The sequence below is a fragment of the Melanerpes formicivorus genome, unplaced genomic scaffold (genome assembly GCF_026170545.1).
Source record: "Melanerpes formicivorus ecotype bairdi unplaced genomic scaffold, bMelFor1.0.p_v2 SCAF_17, whole genome shotgun sequence".
NCBI classification, from domain to species: domain Eukaryota; kingdom Metazoa; phylum Chordata; class Aves; order Piciformes; family Picidae; genus Melanerpes; species Melanerpes formicivorus.
Window position 1 is genome coordinate 1,372,045 of NW_027142369.1, and position 19,377 is coordinate 1,391,421.

Here is a 19,377-nt window from a genome sequence, read left to right on the forward strand (position 1 = left end):
TGTTAAGATACAAAGTCCTTTCACCAGTGGCTAAGAAAGGCAAGAACTCCCTGAAGAAACTGCAGCACCCATAGGTTTTGTGAGTATCTTGTAACAGCATTCTCCTCTGGAAAGGCAAAACCAATTTTGTAGAAAACATCCTCTGAAATGAAGGAGCAGAGTTGTGAGCTGGATTTGGAATAGAACACCTAAACCTGAAAAGCTGCCCTGTAGCTCCAAATATGCTGCATGAGAGAGACTATATGACTTAGTTAAAATGGCAGAAAAGATCAGATTAATGAACTGGGTGTCCAAATGCATTGCCACAAGAAGGAAAACAGTTTTCTGGACTTGCGAGCAACCAGGGCACTGTGATATACAGATAATTGATGCATTTTATGACACAGCTGATCATGTAGCTGAGGAAAAGGTTCTCTTCTTTGAACTAAATGGTTGATCTTGGCACAGGGACTTCTTTCTATGTTTTCAGGCTCTTAAATAGATGAAGTAACATTAGCATGGAGGCCCTGAAAATGAAAGTGGTTTCCTGATTTGTCACAAGGGGACATCAATTTTTAACAGGTGTATTGAGGAAAGCACATGTGAAGGGAAGAAATTCTTTTCAGGATAGAAGAAGTACTAGGATCCAAGAGCCTGCCTCACACTGCGGCACTTTGATCTTCAATAAATTCAGTAAACAGTTGAGAGGTACTCTGACAGAAAGCAGGTGGGTGAAAAAATAGTGAAAAAGTTTTTAATGTGGTATTATGACTGGGAAAAAAACACTAAAAAGGAAGAAAGAAAATGGCAAATGCTGTGTCTGCTAAAGAATTACAGACCAGTCAGCGTGACACCAATTCATGGGAAGGTTATGGAGCAAATTTGCCTAGAAGCTACTTGTAAGCACACGAAAGACAAAAAGCTGACTTGGAATAGCTCACATGGATCTACTGAGGGCTAACCATTGCCTTCTACAATGAGACTAGCTTTGTGAACCGTAGCAGTACATGAAATGATACTTAATTTGATTTCTGCAGTGACTTTAATACAGTCTTCTGCAGTGTCCCTATATCCCAATTAGATAAATGTGGGCTGTGTAAGTGTATGATTGAGGGAGGTGGGAATTCAGCTCGACCACTGGATGTATTCACTGGCACTAGGCTGTGCTCAGTGGCAGAAAGTTGAAGAGGGATTTTGTGATTAGTGGTGCTGGCAGTACTGCCAGAATGTCAGTATGTGGATAAACTGGGTGATAAAAGAGAGTGCGTTCTCAGCAAGTTTGCAAATGACCAAACTGTGGGTAGTTGTTGATGAGGTGCAATTCAAAGCGATCTCAAGATGTTGGAGAAATTAAGCTCTCATTTGATTCTTGGAAAGCTTGACAAAAGGAAATGTGAGGTCTCACATCTAGAATGGATAATTCCTGTGCAATGGGACAACAGGCTGTGTTCTTACTGATTGGAAGAAAGCAGCTATGTGGAAAAGGTGGGTGAGTGTTTTGAATTCATATCAGTAATGTTCCATTGTGCTAAGGAGGACCAATTTCATAGTGATCTCCCTTAGTAAGAGTACAGTCAGCAGGTGAGGATGGTGAAATCCTCATCTTTAGTCAGTATTTGTGAAACCACATCTGGATCACTGCGCCCGAATTTGGGCTTCACAGAAAGAGACAGGTATCAAGGGTGGAGCAAATCTGGCAGAAGGCCACCAAGGTGGTAAAGATGCTGCAAAAGGTGGTGTGTGAAGAGAGTTGGAAAGAACAGGGTTTATCAAGACCTAAGTGGAGAAAGGAAGGAGAAAATATTGTTGTCTTTAACTAGCAGACTAGGAATTTACAGAAAATGAGTTTTCTTGGTGCCCCACAGCAATGGTATGAGAAGCAATAGGCACAAGATGGAATGTGGAAAATTGTGGTGTAAATATTAGAACGGTAAAGCACTGCAACTGGTTGCAAGCAAAGAAATTGTTGAATGTCCTCTCTTCAGGATATTCAGAGCTCACCTGGAGAGGAAAACTACATGGTCTCTACAGATTTGTTCCAGTTATCTGACGGCTCTTTGCTTCGAGGCATTTGTGGTGAGAAGGCCTCTGTTTTCTGTGCAAGTAGGATTTCTGATGGTTGAGCCATCAGCATTATTCAGTGATACTATTTCAATTGAAGGTGCAGGCCTTGGAAATGACTTTTTATCTATATTTTACTGCTGTTATATTGCATTCCAGAAAGATGCTTCTGAAATACCAACCATTGAATGATCACAAGTTTAAAAAAAATAAGGTATAAATTTTTTTTTATATTTCTTTCTTTCTCACCTTCCAAAGAAGTCAGGAGGTAAGTGATTATGGGCTGCTTGCATGCCTATCTATATGTCAGCTGTGGGAAGACTGAGTGACCCTTAAGGTAGGGCTTAAGAAGCATTCCAGGCCTGGAAATGAAAAGATGAAGAACAAATCCTCTGTATTATTGAACCATGTGAGAGGTATGAAAGAGCTTAAGTTAAATCAATTGTTTGTATTTACAGCACAGGAGAGAGGGGGGAAAAAAAGACTGGGATTTATTTTTCTAGCTCAAGATTTTTTCTTTCCCCCCCCCATTAGAGAGCACAGAACTGAGCTTTTTGTAGAGCTATATTCCATTGGCACCCTGGAAGGTGTACCTGAAAGAGAACTTTTCCATATATATTGTATCCCAAATCCATAATGTAGTAATTAAGTGCTTTACTGGGTCTGCAGTTGACAATTCACAATAAAGCAGTAGAAACTGAAACTAAGATAAAAATGCCTAGATTCAGTGCTTGCAAGGCTACAGATTATCTTTCTAGCTAAAATAGTTGGTGAAGGGAATTTTTACCAATTTCAGTCAAGGTTTCTCAGTATGGGTAGCAGATGAGGTTAAAAGGAGGTGATCTAGTGAGTTTTAGTTGTTTCTTCAGAATTATGAACTTAATTTATATCTCTAAAGCTACATAGCAATACTCATTAAATACCATATGTTTCACTCAGTTCTCTAGAAAGTGCCTTCTCTGTTCCTAGATAGATGTTTGGGTAGCACCTGTCACTGGTCTACCTTAGCACTGCATGAAGATGTGGCACATTACCTTTTAATATAATGATAGATTCATTTCAAAGGCAGGCAAATTAAATTCCTCCTCTTAGTTTGTATAGACCCTCTTCAAGAGTGGGAAATGCCAAGCCATTTAAGACCAACTTCTGTATATGAGTACAAAAATGCAGTGTTAAAACGTAATCTAAAATGTGTAAGAAAAGACAATAGCCTTCTATGTGAGGATATTATGGATATTATCTGTGATATTCATAGAAACTTATTGCTTCTCTGTCTGAAATCACCTAATACTTTCAAAATGAAGTGCAGGGAAATTGCTGCTGTCATTAGATCATCCCACAGCCATTTCATTACCCACACTACTGTGACACATGGGATTGCTCCACACTGAAGGCCACAGACTCAAAGCCTCTCAGGTGATGATGTCTTTTATTCTTGATTGTCACCACTGAACTTCTCAGGAAACAATAGTGATAGATAAACTTCAAGAGTGTGGCTGAATATCAGTCATGAGGGTTCTTGGTCACCTGTACCAGAGAGAAGTTTTGCAGTTGTTGGAAGGCAATATGCCTCACACAATTCATGTTGGTGGTCATGTGTTTATCATGGCAGTGGGAATATCTTATAAACCAGTACTGTGAAGGCTGTGATATTGTGTCCCTGTACCACCCTGGTGCTCTGGGTAAGGCCCAGGTGCAACTTTTTCACTGAATCTCACGGCAGGAGCCATTGCTGTATGTAGATGTAAGATGAAAACCACTCCACTGTGGTGTAAAAAATGTGATGCTGAGGTGATTTCTAGTGAAATTATAACAAAAGGACTATTGTGGGTGCCTTTGTGGCTAAACTTCATCTTTTGCATTGAAAGAAGGGTAACTAGGCATGGGAGATTAGATGTCTTCCCTGTACTATATTATGTTTGTCACTGGGATAGCAGAGGATGTTGTTAAGGAGCTGATATCAAAGACAAAGCACACTGGACAAAGGGAATGAAGTCTCAGGTCAAGGTAAGTTACTCCAAGCCACTTTGCATTTTCTCTCCCCACCTAACTTTATTCAGATACAGTTGTTCTTGAATGATCACAATCAGTATATCAAAATAAATGCTTTACAGAGTAAGGTAGAAGGAGTTGCTGGCAAGGCTGTAAATCCTCTTGTGGAACAAATGATAACTCAGCTCAAGAGCCCTTTTGTCCTGGGAGTGTGGGAAGGATATAAATTCTCTGAAAGTGTCTGTCAGTTGGAATTGCTCTGCATTCATCATGCCAGCCCTCTGTATCATTTGCAAATGTCACAAGATACTAAAGAATTGGCACTTCATGGTGAGAATGACTAAACAACCATCACACTTGTCTTTTATTCTGGCATGGTACCTTCTAACAGATTGCCTATATAATGCTCATGTATGCCCACCTCTCCTAATGGTGGCTGTCCTTTCATGGTGGCAAGAAGGGTTAGGAAGAAAAGCTGTATATAGTTTTCAGAATAGTTTGTATGCTTATTACAGTCCCACTGTGTGACATTGGGGAAGGTTAGAGAGCCTTGGGAATGGTGTGTTTCTGTAAGTGCATTTCTTCTCATCATTATCCTTCTAGTAGTTATGAAGGACAATAACATGTTTGAAGTGAGATCAAAAAGCTGGGACCTTGGTTTGTTTCCTTGGTGGACCTAAAAGTCTAGTCTGTGTCTAGAATAGCAAGCAGTATGACAGGGTTTTTTCTGACTGAAATCTCATACCAAGATATGAGATCCAGTCTGTAGGTATTTTACTTCTAAAGTTTTACTTTGGACTAGTTATAGTGTGGTCCTATAAACCAATGGATTGTTAGCAGCTGGATTACTAGCAGCTGGATTGCATCTTCTAATTTCATTTTATTTGAAAAGAGTCAAGATTATGTATTCTCAAACTGATCTGATGTGAATCAAAGAATGGCAAGCAGTGATAGGTCAAGAAGTTTGTTTCAAAAGCATGCTGCTGAAATGCTGATAGCCAGCGAAATGTTCATCTCTGAAAAGCTGTTTCCTTTTCCCATATCTGTGGCTAGTTTAGCACATAAGATTTGGTAAAACTCTTACCTTCTGGGGCTCTGATGCATATCTAACAGCCAATACTTCTGGCACAATTTTTTTTAGCATTCAAGCCTGAATTCCTGCATTGAATACTGTAAATGTAAACTATGTTTTCTGTTCTAATACATATGATTAAGGAAATGTGAACAACTATGTAAGGAAGAATGAAGGATTACCTACATTTAAAACAAAACCTTGTAGTCCACAAACTGGCCACATAAGATGTGGTGCTGAAATGGAGAACAGTAGCTGTCTGTGTGGTTTTGGGTTGTTTGTTTTGGTTTGTTGGAGTTTTTGTGGTTTGGGCTCTTTTTTGGTGGGGCTTTTTTTTGTTGTTATTTTTATTTGTTGCTTTGGGGTGTGTATGTGTGTTTGATTTTGGTGTTTGCTTTTGTTTGGTTGGGGGGAGTTGGTTTGTTTTTCTTTTTAACTGATTATTTCCTAGTTTTAATGGAATAAGTGGTAGTGTAAGAATCATGAGTAGAAAGACATTGTTTGGAGGAGAGACAGTTGAATATGCTAAGATCAGAAGTTAACACTTTGGCCTCCATCAACCATTTTGTTGCCATTTAGGTTGTGTAAAACTATAGTGAACTACCATCCTATTCATCCCCCAAGTCCTATATAAGCTATGAATCCTGATGTGCTTCTCATTGCTAAGAGTAGTCTCTGTATTCAGCTCCTGGCATGTTGTGTTCTGAGCCTCTCCAAGGGCATCCTCTCTGTGTGCTCTTTTTGAGAAAATACCAAGAAATAAGAAATTGCATTTGAGAAATAAGAAATTGCTCCTCTTTGGCAGCCAAGTGTAATGAAGAAATATTTATGTCTAACTTTACTAAATTTAGTCACAGTTGCACATAATATATGGTAGATAATTTCAACCCACTGAACATGTCCTGCAAGGGTCACAGGAACTGGGCGCAGTTGTCAGAGCAGTTCTACCCCGCAAAATTTCATAATCCATTTGGGGTATTTGTAGTTTCTTTTGCTCTCTTGTGAGAAATGTGGGGTTCTTTTTGGTAGGACTTTTGTTGTTTGGGTTTTGTTTTTTTTTTGTGTGAAGGCAAAAAATCCTCATCCAAACCTGGAGGGGTTGTCCTTGTAGACCTTTTCCAGTTTGACATCTGGATGCCAAGAGCTGTGGGGGGCTAAAACTGGCCTCTTTTCAGTAAAGACATGACTTAAGGGTTGAGGGTGGTAGTATGATAAAAGTCTGCAAGGCAAGGTTGACACTGAGAGGATAGATACAGAAACAGATTACTGTGTCTTCCAGCACAAGAACTAGGAACTTGTAATCTATTGAGAAAAGGCGAGTAAGAAAAAGTTGATTCTTTTTCACGCAGAGTCTCTAGTCCTAAAGCCGTGCTCAGAGCAGGGTCATCTGTGAGGTCAGATCAGGTTTTGCTTGAGGTTTTAAGTAGTCAGATCTTGAAAATCTACACAGACACAGACTCCAGAATCAACTTGGGCAATCTCTTTGCCTATCTGTCCTTGTGAGGAGAATTCTCTTTTTTCCCTCTTCTATCAAGTCAGATTCTCTTCCTTCAAACTATCCACTGCATCATGTTCTCAAGCTGTGCACCACTGTGAAGAGCCTGGCTTTCAATAACTTACTTGCAGGTGCTGTGAGACTTCCTTTAGGTCCCCTTGAAGTTGTGTTATCTTCAAACTGAACAGACCTAAGTCCTTTTGCCTTTCTTCACAAGACAAACACTTTAGCCAACTTTCACTGAACCCACTCCAGTTTGACAATCTGAAACTGGATGCATTATTCTAGATGCAGTCTAAGGAGTGCTAAGTAAAGAAGAATAGTCACTTAATCTATTAACAGTCTTTGGTCCTGTTAATAGAGTACAAGATGCTGCAGAATGCATTTGCTGATGAGGCCCACAGCTGGCTAGTATTTAGCTTGCTACAGCAATGGCAGATTTGTGTGAGTCATTGCTAAAGGCTTGTAAGTCATCACTGTGAATACTTCTAAGTGTATTCAAGGAGTGACTGGATAAGTACTTGGAAATAAGATCTTTTGGGGATTATTGCGTGAACACAGCAAATGAAGCTGAATTAATTGCTGAAAAGGCTCATAGTCTGGGTGCACAGATTAAGGAAATACACTTAGTTTACATTCTTAGTTTTCCCTGGGTGTCCGTTTAGGATCAGTGCTGAAGACATGACAATGATTTAGCTGGATTCTGGTCAGACCAGTTATGTTGTTGCAGTGTAAATGAAGGTATTACTGAAAAATCTTCCTTTTTATATTTAAATTGGTATGCCTGGGGTCATCTTGGGTCCATTTTATTCAGCAGCTAATTCCTAAATTCATTCCAATATTATAAACATCCCCAACATACCCCCTGGCAAATTCAGGTTTGGGGGGAAAAACTAAATCAGTCTTTCCAGTATCCTATATTTAAGAAATTCATAGTTCAAGCATAAGCTATCTTGGATTTTCTAGCAGTTCTAGGAACACTCCCTTGCACTCCCCCTTTTCTTCTTCCAATCCTTTTAATGCAGTGTAACTAATAAGAAGTAGCATACTGTCTGATCCGATTGTTGGTTAATGCACACATACTGGGAGAAAAGTGACTTGTATTAATTTGCTGTCATTAAAAAAGACAAACATAGAAAGCAGGCGTGATCCGAATTGCTGCTTCCTTTTTGTGTTAGCCTTGCAGATTTTCCAGTTACTCTTCCTTTTCCTATATAAGCAGCTCCTTCGTATTTGAAAGCAGGGAAGGAATTTCAGTTTCATGTCAAACAGTGTCTGCTTTTTGAGATGTAAGATGAGCACGGGGTTCACTCAGGGTCTCAGAAGGTTTGTCAAGAGAAGAGAAGGTATCCTGAAAGGAAGAAGAGATAGTTCATAAACACTCCTTTTAAGTACAGAAGCTTGCTTTATTTTGAGGATTAGACTGGAAGCTTTACGTGTTTTTTTAAGGCTTCAAGTTTTCTTCGTTCTTATGCCACCTAAGACTCTTAATAAAGTAGAGGATGTTTCAGCAGTCATGCCTTAAAAATGTATCAGGCCTGTCTTTGTTTTCTTCCAGGAAGGATCCTCTGATGGAATGGTCAAATGAGCCAGTTAATTACTCGATCCTCTGTAACTTGTTTTCACTGCTTTCCCCCCACCCCACTTTTTTGTTTTTCCTACTAAACTCATTTGTATTTATAAACCTTTTGAACTCAGAGTGGGGAAGACACAGCAATTGGGGCACAGATGTGCAAGTGCCAAAGAGGGCCTTCAGAAAGAGGAGGAGTAAGGATGAATAACTTCTGTCAAGATTGATGCCTTAGTAAACACGGTGGAGCAGAAAGAATGGGGCTGGCACACTAGTACTACTGCTGTTAATTTCTTTCTTTTAATCCTAAAACAATTCATAAGAACACCTCTCTTGACCTCTCCCTCTCCTTTTTTTTTTCCTCCTTCCTTTCTTAATTTGTTTTGTAATGGTAGCTGGAAATATTATCATACATCTAATGTGGCAGTGAGACAAAGAACCTGTGCCCTATGCTTTTAGTGGACAGCACCCACAGGAGTAATTTAAAACAAATAAAAAATGCAGAAGCAGAAAATGGTAAACACTTATTAGGTAACAGCTAATATAGATGTCCCAGCGCACCTAGAACTGACTCAGTTCCAGTGATTTCCAAAAGTCAGGTAAATCTGCCATGCTATTCAAGAGCATATTTTAAAGCTAGTTATTAACTTTACCTATTTCCACCACTATTGTTATTCTTAATGCATATGGACACTACTGCATTCATTTGACTATCCTAAAAGTATTGTTTTGTGACTTTTTTTTCTGTCTTTTTACTTCTGATAAATTAATTTGGAGGAAATTTGAAGTTGCACAGTATATGTGGTCTATTTGATGTAGCCAGAAAGAGTCAAGCTGGAAAAGTATCTGTTGGATGATTGTTTACTTAGCCAATGCACAGCCTTTTGACAATGTACAGGTATCAACTGACATTTTATTTTCTGTGTTGTAATGTGATAAACTTTTGGGGAGCAATAAATGAAAGCCACTTGAAAGTGTTGGTGCTCCTTTCTGCTTTGTGCAATCTGCATTGTTTGCTTTCACAAATGAGCATGACTATTTTTTTCCCTCAAGAGTGTAGCAAGCATAAACAAATGAGATATTGAACTGTCTGACAGAGTTAAGGTTCCTTGACTGGAACCTGAGTGGTCAAATACGCGGTTTACTTTTACTTGTGAATGTCTGGGGGAGAACTGCAACCTGTCATAGAAGCACAGTGTGCTGCTGCTTGGACACCCCTAAAGGCAATATATACTAGGGAAAAGCAACAGAGGACAGCATGGGAAGACTCATGTGAGGATGCATGAAGAGATGAGGCTCTTGAGGTGGTACCAGAGTAGAAACAGGAGAGGACAGAGGATAATGTTCCGGGAGAAGCACGTTGAAAAGCACGTTGCTGGGGACATGCTCGAGACATTCTTTTGAAAGGAGGCTCTCTATTGGATGAGGATGGGCTGCACCCCAGGGTAGGGGCACATCCTAATGAACTGAACCTGTGAATGACCTGTGTGAGAGCAGAGACACCTCTGAGAGACTGGGACCAGTAGAGGGACCTGCACAGCAGCAGGGACACCCCTGAGGAGCCAGGTCTGTGGGAGACCCACAAAGAAGCAGAAACACCAAGGGACTGAAGCTTATGGATAATCCATGCTGAAGCACAGGAAGTATAAATGGAGGAATGGTGGAAAGAAACTTCCATGCATTGGTATCAATGCTGTGCACTGCCTGTTGCTTCATTATAATCCGGAGGAGGGGAAGACTAGGAATGGGAAAGAGTGATGAAGGACTGCATGTGAGCATGGAGAAGGAGAAGGAAAGGAACCTTCCCTAAGTGTGTGCTTGTTGTTGTTTTTTGTTTCTCAAGGCCTGAGTCAGTAATTGAAACTTTATCCTAATTGTCGGTAAAACCAATTAAGTGAGATTAAGTCAATCCCAGTTGAGATTCTTTTGATTGTGACAATGTTATCACCAAGGAATGTGGGACCCTGGTAATAAATGTTGATGTTAACCCAAGCAATTCTCCTAACTTTTAAATTGGGCTGGGTTCTTGATAATTTTAATTGTAAAGGTACTTTTTAGTTGTAACATTTGTAGTTGCACTGTAGCACTTGTAGTATGTTAAACTCATTCTAGCATCCAAGTGCATCGTTGAATACCTGCCAAATGTTGCATTTTCTTGGCTACAGGGAGACAAGTGTGTGTGCTGTGCTTTAGCTGAGGCAAAATGGGTTGTTGATGGCTTAGTAGATGCAAATAATTTGCAGTAGAATATTTACTGTGGAGAGATTCACAGGATCCCTAAGGCAGCAAAGGAGTTCTGTCTTCTGCAGATGTGACAGACTTGTTTTCAACTCGTTTGCAGAATTAATTTTAGGTAGGATATAGCTGCTGCAGTAGTACTATGTTGTTGAAGGCTACTATTCCTTATGACAGATTTTGGAAGTCTTTGAGTGGAGACAAGGAAACAGTGATAACTGTTTTTAAATTATAGGTGGTGGTACCAATTTCAACTAAGTGTTTCTTAGCACAACTCTGTAGGAGACTTTATTTACTGTGGCTTATAACATTCCTTATAACTTTTCTGTTAGGAAATTTCTGTGAGTATTTGCCTCAAACTATTTTGACTGAAACTAAATCTAACAACTCTGTCCACAAATACAACTAGCAAATACATAATTTGCTGAAGCTAAATATGCAGACCTTAAAAAACAGCGCTGTCATGTGTGTTGCAATATATCCATCCCTCTGACATTTAAATCTCTGAACAGCAGAGTTATAGTTACAAGTTATGTCTTTTCTGGGAGAAGTCAGCTGCCACTTCCCCAAACTAGAAATTTATGAGTTTGAGTTTTATGTATGCTAAACACATAATGGCATCCTAGTAGCTTATATCTATAGGGAGTGTTCTCTCACCATATATTTCTTCCCTTCTCCAAGCTCTCGGTGCTGACCAAATTCCGCATGCAGCATCCCAGGAGAACAGCTGAACATATTCTGTTCCCATTTGTTCACACATGTCAGTACAGTCAATCTGGCCTAGAGCACTGTGAGAAGTGGGATTTCTCACAGCTGACTGGGGAAATAATTTTGTGTGCTTATATATTTGATATTATTTTTTTCACCTTTGTGGGTTTTTTTTTTGCACAGTATAGGTTGAAGTTAGTAATATAGAGCTGAAGTGGTGAGACACTGTAGTGATAAATACAACGGAATTAATGAGGCCCTCAGACTTTTCTGTTTCCAAGGCACAGTTGGTGTGTTTAATAAAAGAAGGTACATACCTAAACTGTGAACAAGGAGGAAAAACTAAATATCAAGTGGATGCTAATTAGCAGTGTATTATCCCTTGTCTGTCTTGAACAGAAAGTGTCTTGTAAAAAAGATGTGTTCTTGAGTAATAAAGGGGTTTGTGACAAATCTTAGGTGCAATAAGATGTCAAGCTGAGCGAGCAGACATTCATTTCATCACCTTTTATTCTTTTTTTTAACTGAGTTCTTCGCTTAGTCTATAATTCTCTACAACACCACAAAAAGAAAGGATAGTTATTAATTTAAGATTAGAAGGGACAGCTGGAGGTAAACTAGTCCGATCAGCTCACTCACACCAGCTTAAATCAAGGCCAACAAAATGGGTTTGTTCAGGCCTTGTCAAGTTCTGGTGAAGCTGAAAACTCCTTCCCTGAAGTGTGGGGTATAATTCTACTGTTTGTCTTGTTCAGTTCTCTTGGCATTTTAAACTCTGTAAACACATGGTTGCTGCAGTCAAATAGAAGCATTGAAGCCAAGTGTTTGTGTTGCCTTTTTTGTTCTTGTTTGAAGGATTTTTGTGTGCGTGTGTTCTTTTTTTTCCTTCTGTTGTTTGTTTTGATAGTTTGTTTTTAAAGTCATCACAAAGTGGTGGCATCTCTTGTTTTGTTTTTCTTCATGTTCCACTTTTATTTGAACTTTGCACCTCGCATTTTCAGACTGGAGTGACTATTTTTGTTTGTGATTTGGGGATAAAAGTAGTGACGCAACGTTAATACACCGTCTGTTTCCAAACTAGTCAATGGATATTCTGTACACCTTGGGGAAAAAAAGCAGAGAAGGGACATTGATGTACCCTACGTTGTTGTATATTCAGCTACACACAGGTAAAGCAGTGGCCCATCTGTCATTGTGCACATAATTCCAACCTGGACGATAACAAAACTGCTGCCTTTCAGGCTTCTCTCAACAGGTTACTTTGCGCAGTGCTACTCTGGTTGCATCTGAATGGGCTTTGTGCACAAACCAAAAGTACTGACTATCTTCAAGTTAGCCCTAGGAGCAAATCTGTGTTCTGTGAGGAGAAAATGAGCTCTGTGAAACTGTTAAATCCCATGACAAGCCTATGAAGACATAATTGGTTCTAATTGGCACTCATAGGAGCACTGACATGCTCTACCTGCAGCTAAATGGCTTTTAGAGAGGCAAAGAAATCGTCTGTCTTCATAAATACTGAAGAATTCTCTTCCAAGCCTGTTTTTGCTGCTGAGGGACCTGATAACCAACACAAAGAAATGGACAACTTGCAGTTTGAGTGAGAGTAATTTTTTGAAAGTAGGCTTTACTCTATAAAGCCATGAACAATGGCTAAACTCATCTTGTTTTGCTTAGCAGATTGCTATGCCTTTGTTTAGTCTGTGATGCAAACACACACAACTTTTAGAATGGAAATGGAAGGAGGACATTTGTAATGTAGTCTGTAAAATTAATCTTTCTGAACCTCTGTGTGTGTGTAGTTTCAAATACCTGTGTGCTCTTTTGTTAATTCAGAATTGTGAGTGAAATTCCCTATCTAACCCTAATTCCAGAGACATTCCTTTGGATTTACTGGGCATATTCTGGTGTGTGTACACAGACATGGAAGGAAGGAAACATGGATTCATTTGCCCTCTGTCACTGAGTCAGCTGTTCACAATTTCATTTCTGTGTGCCTGAGTTTTTGATATCTGTTTTGGTAATATGTGCTGACATGTCTATAGAGGAAGTCTTTTAAGTGAGGGTGCAGTGTATCAATTATTTTTACTCTTTCTGTTTATTTGCAATTCAGTGGATAAAGAGATTCAGTAGAGCTGCAACTTTGTAGGCAAGTGTAGAAGTTATCCATGTATGATCCCAGCTCGTTCTGTATCTCTGTTCTGTCTCACTGTTTCTGTCTGCTCTGTTCAGGGCTGGTTGATACATGTTGCTGGGTATTATATAGTGGGGAAAATAAAGAAATAAAATCATCAATTCTACTTTCACTCAGATTAGAAAATGTACTCAGTAATTGCCTGCACTTTTGACAGATATTTCATCACTGATGGAGTAATGGGAGCTAGTTATTTTTGCTTACTGTTCTGTAGCTTGTGACCCATTGTAACAGTGCTCAGAAAATAAGGTTCAGTAAGTGGCTGAAGCATTGAGAAGTGTTGTTCCTAGCCTGCCTGTAGATTTGGGGCTAGGACAGCAATTTTAGCCACAATTTCCAAGATGCTCAGTGGCTGATTTTATAACTGCTGAGTTATAACAGCCTGCTTCTAACTCAGAGTATTGAGAACAAGTCACAACGTGAACTCTGAGCACTTTTGCTTCTCAGCTTCCTCATCTTGACTGTAATTCCTCACTTACGTGTCTGTCTTGCTCAGATCAGAAGGCCCTTGTGAATGTGGGAGGACAGTGTTCAGCTTTGGAGAGATTTGGTGTTGTCCTTACAAGCAAGGTCAAGGAACAAATTCCCAGGCTCACTGTAAAGAAAAATGGTGTTGGAAATATGTGGATTACACATCCACAAGTCTTAAGATGTGTTGAGAAAAGGATAGTCTCCCACTATGTGTGAATAGCCCTCAGATGAAGACAAGTCCAGCCTCACAGAGAGCTGCCAAATATTCCCTCTGAATCCTTGCATAAGATTAAATCCTATGCTTCTGAAATAGGGGTGTCTTCTTGTTTCTGCCCTGCACATCCAACCCTCTCCATCCTCTCCCCCCGCCCCCAAATAGCAATATCCTCTATGGTGTTGTCTGGGATATTAGTTCTAATGATATAATTCATTCTCGTTAAGTTTTCAGTTAACTGAAGTGCTGCTTGTGTTTGTGTAGGACCTAATAAAATATGCTGTATACAAAAGAAATTTCTTGAGTGACTTATGCTTCTTCAGGCATGGGTAACTAATGCTTTCTTCCCCTTGGTTTTATGTTTTGTAGCTGGTGCCACATATATATTTGGGAAGAGTGGAGGTCTCATCCTGTACACATGGCCAGCTAATGACAGACCAAGCACAAGGACAGACCGCCTTGCTGTGGGATTCAGCACAACAGTGAAGGATGGCATTCTTGTTCGGATTGACAGTGCTCCTGGGCTTGGTGATTTTCTGCAGCTGCACATAGTGAGTATACACAGGCCCATACCTATGCCAGGCCTGGGTTTCTCTTAACAAAGCATGGATTTGACAAAAACTATTGCTCTCAAATGCCACGTGTCACACTGCCCTTCATATCTTCAGCACTCATTAAATAAGCCTGCCTTGAGTAGTTTTTAGTTTTTTAGGGTTTTCTGGAATTACTGAGTGGAATGCACAAGGAATGAAATCTTGGTGCAAAAGAAAACTGAGGGGGAGGAACAAAATATAAACACAAAACCAAAACAAACTCCCCAAAATACAAAATCCTTATGAGATTCAATAGCAATAGGATTTATTCACACTGTGTAGAACTATTTTGCAGCAGTGCTCATCTACTGTGGCATATGCATGATCCTGAATACAGCTGAATTTATGGTGGACAGTATTACTATTTTTGAAAGGCAAAGAATGAAATGGAGTGATAGAGGATTTGGTTTTTAACTTGGTGAAAAATTTAAGTGAGAACTGAACAGATCCTGAGGCTGAGATAACTGATGCCTGCTGTAGTGGGGTAGTTCAAAAGAGTAAGAATTTGATGCTGTTAGCACAACATGGCTTTGGAAGGACAAAATGGATGGCTTTGTGTGATCCAGTACTATAGATAAACTTGTGAAGGTGGCTTTAGGGGAGAGTCCATTTGTTTGAGAAAATGGGTATACTAGAACTGGAATCTTTTTGAGATTGTTACTTTGTGTGATGATTTGGGAAGAGGAGACAGAAGGGTTGTTTGTTTTGTTTTCCTTTTCAAAGTAGCCAAGAAATTTAACAGAGGTAGAAACTGGTTATGTTACTTGATGCACAGATTATTTCAAATGTTTTATTTGGTTATCCTCATTAATTCATAGTGGAAGGGGAATAAGCCATTTGAAGGTTTCAGATGAGCTGAGATGTTGAGATTTGAGGGAAACTTGGGGATATATGTAAACAGGTTGAACAACAGGGGCAAACAGAACTGGAGTTGCAGTCACTGAAGATATTTAAGATGAATGGATGTGGTGCTTAGGGATGCATTTTAGTGGTAGTGGTAAGCTCTGGGTGAATGGCTGGATGTGATGATCTCAAGGGTCTCTTCCAACCTTTACAGTTCTGTGAGTCTATAAATTCCAATAGAAATATGAGAGAAATAAATTTGTAGATCTAAGCTATGAAAGAAAATTAAATAGATAATAAATTAACATTTTAAAGCTGCAAATACTTAAAGTTAAATTGTAGGAGAGAGAAAATAGATATTAAAAGAGAGAAGATCAATGCTAGTATAATTAATTTTATGTGTATATTTAGCAGCTGGACTTTTTCAGGAGCAGTTATAGTTAATAATAGAAATAATGAAAGTGACAGAGGTTTTCCTGAATGAATATTGGGCAGGCCTCTCCTTCTGGGGCCTTTCTGGACATTCCAGTCACAGACTTTTGTTCTGGATGCTGTTTACTGGATTATGATCTCTTCATACTTCTCTGGGTGTTCTGTTAGTGAGAACAGCTGAAAAAAGCCACAGGATAGGTTATGCTTTATCAAGATACTATTTTAAAGATGGTAGAAGTGAGTCATACTCTCAGGAGACTTTTTATTAGCTTGCCTGCTTTTTTTAATATCATGTATGTTCTAGAGAGTTTATTGCAGTCTCTTTCTGTTTGTAAAATTTAACATCAAAATCGGATATCTTATCAACAGATTGCACATTTGCTTAATAAATTTGCACTTGTTCTTTTGGGATTAATTTTTAAATGGCAGGTCTTTCAGAAACTGTGGAAATTTCTCAACTGGAGTGTCTGTTTTATGTGACAAAAATTTAAATTCCCTGAAACGATTTTCTCTCCTTATTTACCATGAAGTATAAACTGACAGCTCTGTGAAAATGGATGGCATACCATCCAGCTCAATGTCATATATAAAGCACAGGGTGTTTGGGGGAACAGACTGTAGCACATGGAATGCGAGTGTTGTTATAGCATCAAAACCCTCCTTAAGGGATATTTTTCCCCTGATAATTCATTCAAAGCACCGAGTCCAAACCTGTACCAGAGAATTGCCTTCCACAATGGATGCTTAAAAGACTACCTTGTAAGAGTTGTGGTTGAATGTTTGTATATATGTTCACTCACCTTACACTGCTACACCTATTTTGCAATTTACAAAATGCAAAAAGCTTTCTAGAGTTCAAATGAAAAAAAAAAGGAAGACAGCTGCAGGAGATGATAGTCATCATTCTTGGGATGACTATGGAGGGAGAATTCACCCATCCATGGACACTGCTGGTTTATTCTGCAGTCTTTCGTTTCGATCTGTACAGTAAACCATCGTCTCACTTCTGGCTGTTCAGAATGGTGCTGGGAGATGGGTCCAGATCTTTAATTGCTTGAAAAGACTAATTTTTAATTGCTTGAAAAGGCTAAACTCTAGTTCTGGGGAAAATGGTAGTGATTTTGGGGAGGGGTTTTATAGAGGGTGTATGATGAACTGAGCCTCCTTAATGTGAGACAGCTGAGAGCGGGCATTGAAAGGTTTTCATTTTTATACCAAAGAAAGTAGAAATGGGAGGGTTTGCTTAGGCTAACCAGTTTTATTTCACAGAGAGAATATCAATAGGCTATAAACTATGCAAATGTGGGATTCTGCTTCTGCTTCCTGTCTTGTATTTTGCTTTTTTTTTCAGCTGGTTACAGTTTTCTCTTGAGGTGTGTGCATTTCACCGTGCTAGACCTCCTTTTTTATTATTACATAGAACTCTTTGAGTTTGGGTTTGTTTGTTTTTTCAAATACAAATCAGTTCACCCCACCATGTCTTGATCTTGTCTGCATTGATGTATATTCAGAATAGTGTTGTTATTCTGGCCTTTCCAGGCTTAAAACCAGTATAGAGTAAGTCTCTGAGTTTGACACAGCTCTTGGAGTACACCAGAAGTGTTTAAGTATCAGTGTCTCCTAAGCAATTTTCAGTTCCAAGATGTTTAATGCCCATCATGTCTCATTTTATTCAAGAAACAGTAAGAAAGTGTGTACATTTCTCCTAATTATGTTTACACAGATTATGAGCCCCCACAGACTGATACAGCATGTATACTTAGTGAATGAGGTTTCATGCTGAAGCATGCCAGTGGACCACCAAAAGGCAAAGTGATGCAGAGGCTTCTTTTCTGAAGTAAGAAATAGTTTACTGACTGAGTAGGTAGAGGAGACATCATCTTGTGTAACACATTTAGCTGAGAAAGTGAGCAACTAATGAATGAGTGGCTAGACTGCTTACTGATGAGAATGAGCTTTCAAGCTGGATCCTTAGAAATTCTAAAAGAACAGACCTTCTAAAGACATTTTCCACCAAGACAAAATCCAGCACCCTGTATGAGGGAGAGCTCTACAAGGTTTCCTGGAATTGCTATCATATAAAACCATCTTAATACAGCTTTCTGTTAGGGATATACTGTCTTCAATAGGTACTACCTGAGGTTTAATGCACACATGAAGACTCAAAACCATGACTGCTAACCTTCTAGGCAAGATGGCAAATGGGCTGAATGGAGAGTAGGGGAACTGTTCTGATTTACTGTTAGTGTATGTATATTCAGCAGAGTCTCTCATTTCTTCATATATGTCTTCTATAAACATTTGTAGCTGTGGTTTGTCAGTTCTTGAAGATACAGCTGAGTGGTTATGCATGCCTTTAACTCGGGTTGTGTGTTATTTAAGGTAATGAGATTGGCAAGATAGTCCTCATTTAGGATGTGATTTATATATACATACACTGCAGTACCTTTAAAAGTATTTTGCCTCCCAAGCAGGACCTCTACTGTGTGTAATGGAGTGGGCTAGATAAAGTGCTTTCACGATGAGAATTGGGGTGGGAGTACTGTCCCCTAGCAACAATGGGTAATTTAGGAGAGACTCTAACAAGCATTGAGCTATTGCATTGCAAATGGGTTCTGAGGATCTCACAGAGCACATCACAACCATTTACCTCCTTTCTATAATTATCTATATTAATAAATGTAAGTTGAAATTCTCATTTTACTTTCTGCTTAGGATGGCAGTCATCTCTAGCTGAGGCTTGCATCTTAGTTGCATTCCATTTCTTATGTTGATCACAAGGGGATGATTTAAGTGCATCTGTGTTAATCAGCACTGAAGCAGATCAACAGCACGTATACAGTCCATTACCACTTTTCCTTAGGCAAAAAACAAAAATGACTGATAAAGTTGTACATTGAACTTGTTTGCAAGAGGACAGAAAACTACCCTGGCTTCTCTGGACAAGGAGGGAAATACCTGAAAAGGGTAACATGTAATGTAAGTACCAAAACTAAGATAGTGCTCAGAACACCAGTGTATTGGCTTTTTTCATCTGTTACAATGTGTTTAGCGAGCATGAATTGAAGATACTTGACTGGGGATGCTAAATTTACCCTGAAGGATGATTAGTAAGTTGAAATGCAAACCTCAATAACTGCAGACTTCAGTGAGTAGGCTGAGAGTACACCAGAATTTGAAAGGAAACACAGCTAGGACTGCTAACCCAGTTTGACCAATGGGACGTTCATTTCAATACTTGAAGGGGACCTACAGGAAAGATAAGAAGAGACTATCAGGGAGTGCAGAGATGAGTGACAATATCAAACTGAAAGAGGGTAGATTTCAATTAGATATTAGGAAGAAATTCTTTACTCTGAGGGTGGTAAGGTTGGATGCCCCCCACTCTGGAAGTGTTCAGAGCCAGGCTGGATGAGGTTTTGAGCAACACGACAGAGGGGGTGGAATCACGTGATCTTTGAAGGTCCCTTCCCGCTCAAACCATTCTGTGATTCTGTCACATTCTATACCGTGAGGTGTTG

At 39.4% G+C, this 19,377-nt stretch overlaps 1 protein-coding gene across 41 annotated transcripts in view; it reads left to right on the forward strand.

The window, feature by feature from the left end:
* NRXN3 (neurexin 3) overlaps window positions 1-19,377 on the forward strand; it is a 1,031,515-nt gene that overhangs the window by 758,300 nt on the left and 253,838 nt on the right. For all 41 annotated transcript variants that reach the window (XR_010988607.1, XR_010988609.1, XR_010988608.1 and 38 more), the window contains one exon: window positions 14,358-14,539. Coding sequence is in view for 38 of the 41 variants with exons in the window: in XM_068148688.1 (XP_068004789.1) it covers window positions 14,358-14,539 (182 nt within the window). In the remaining 3 variants the exon portion in view is untranslated. The remainder of the gene's footprint in view (window positions 1-14,357; window positions 14,540-19,377) is intronic.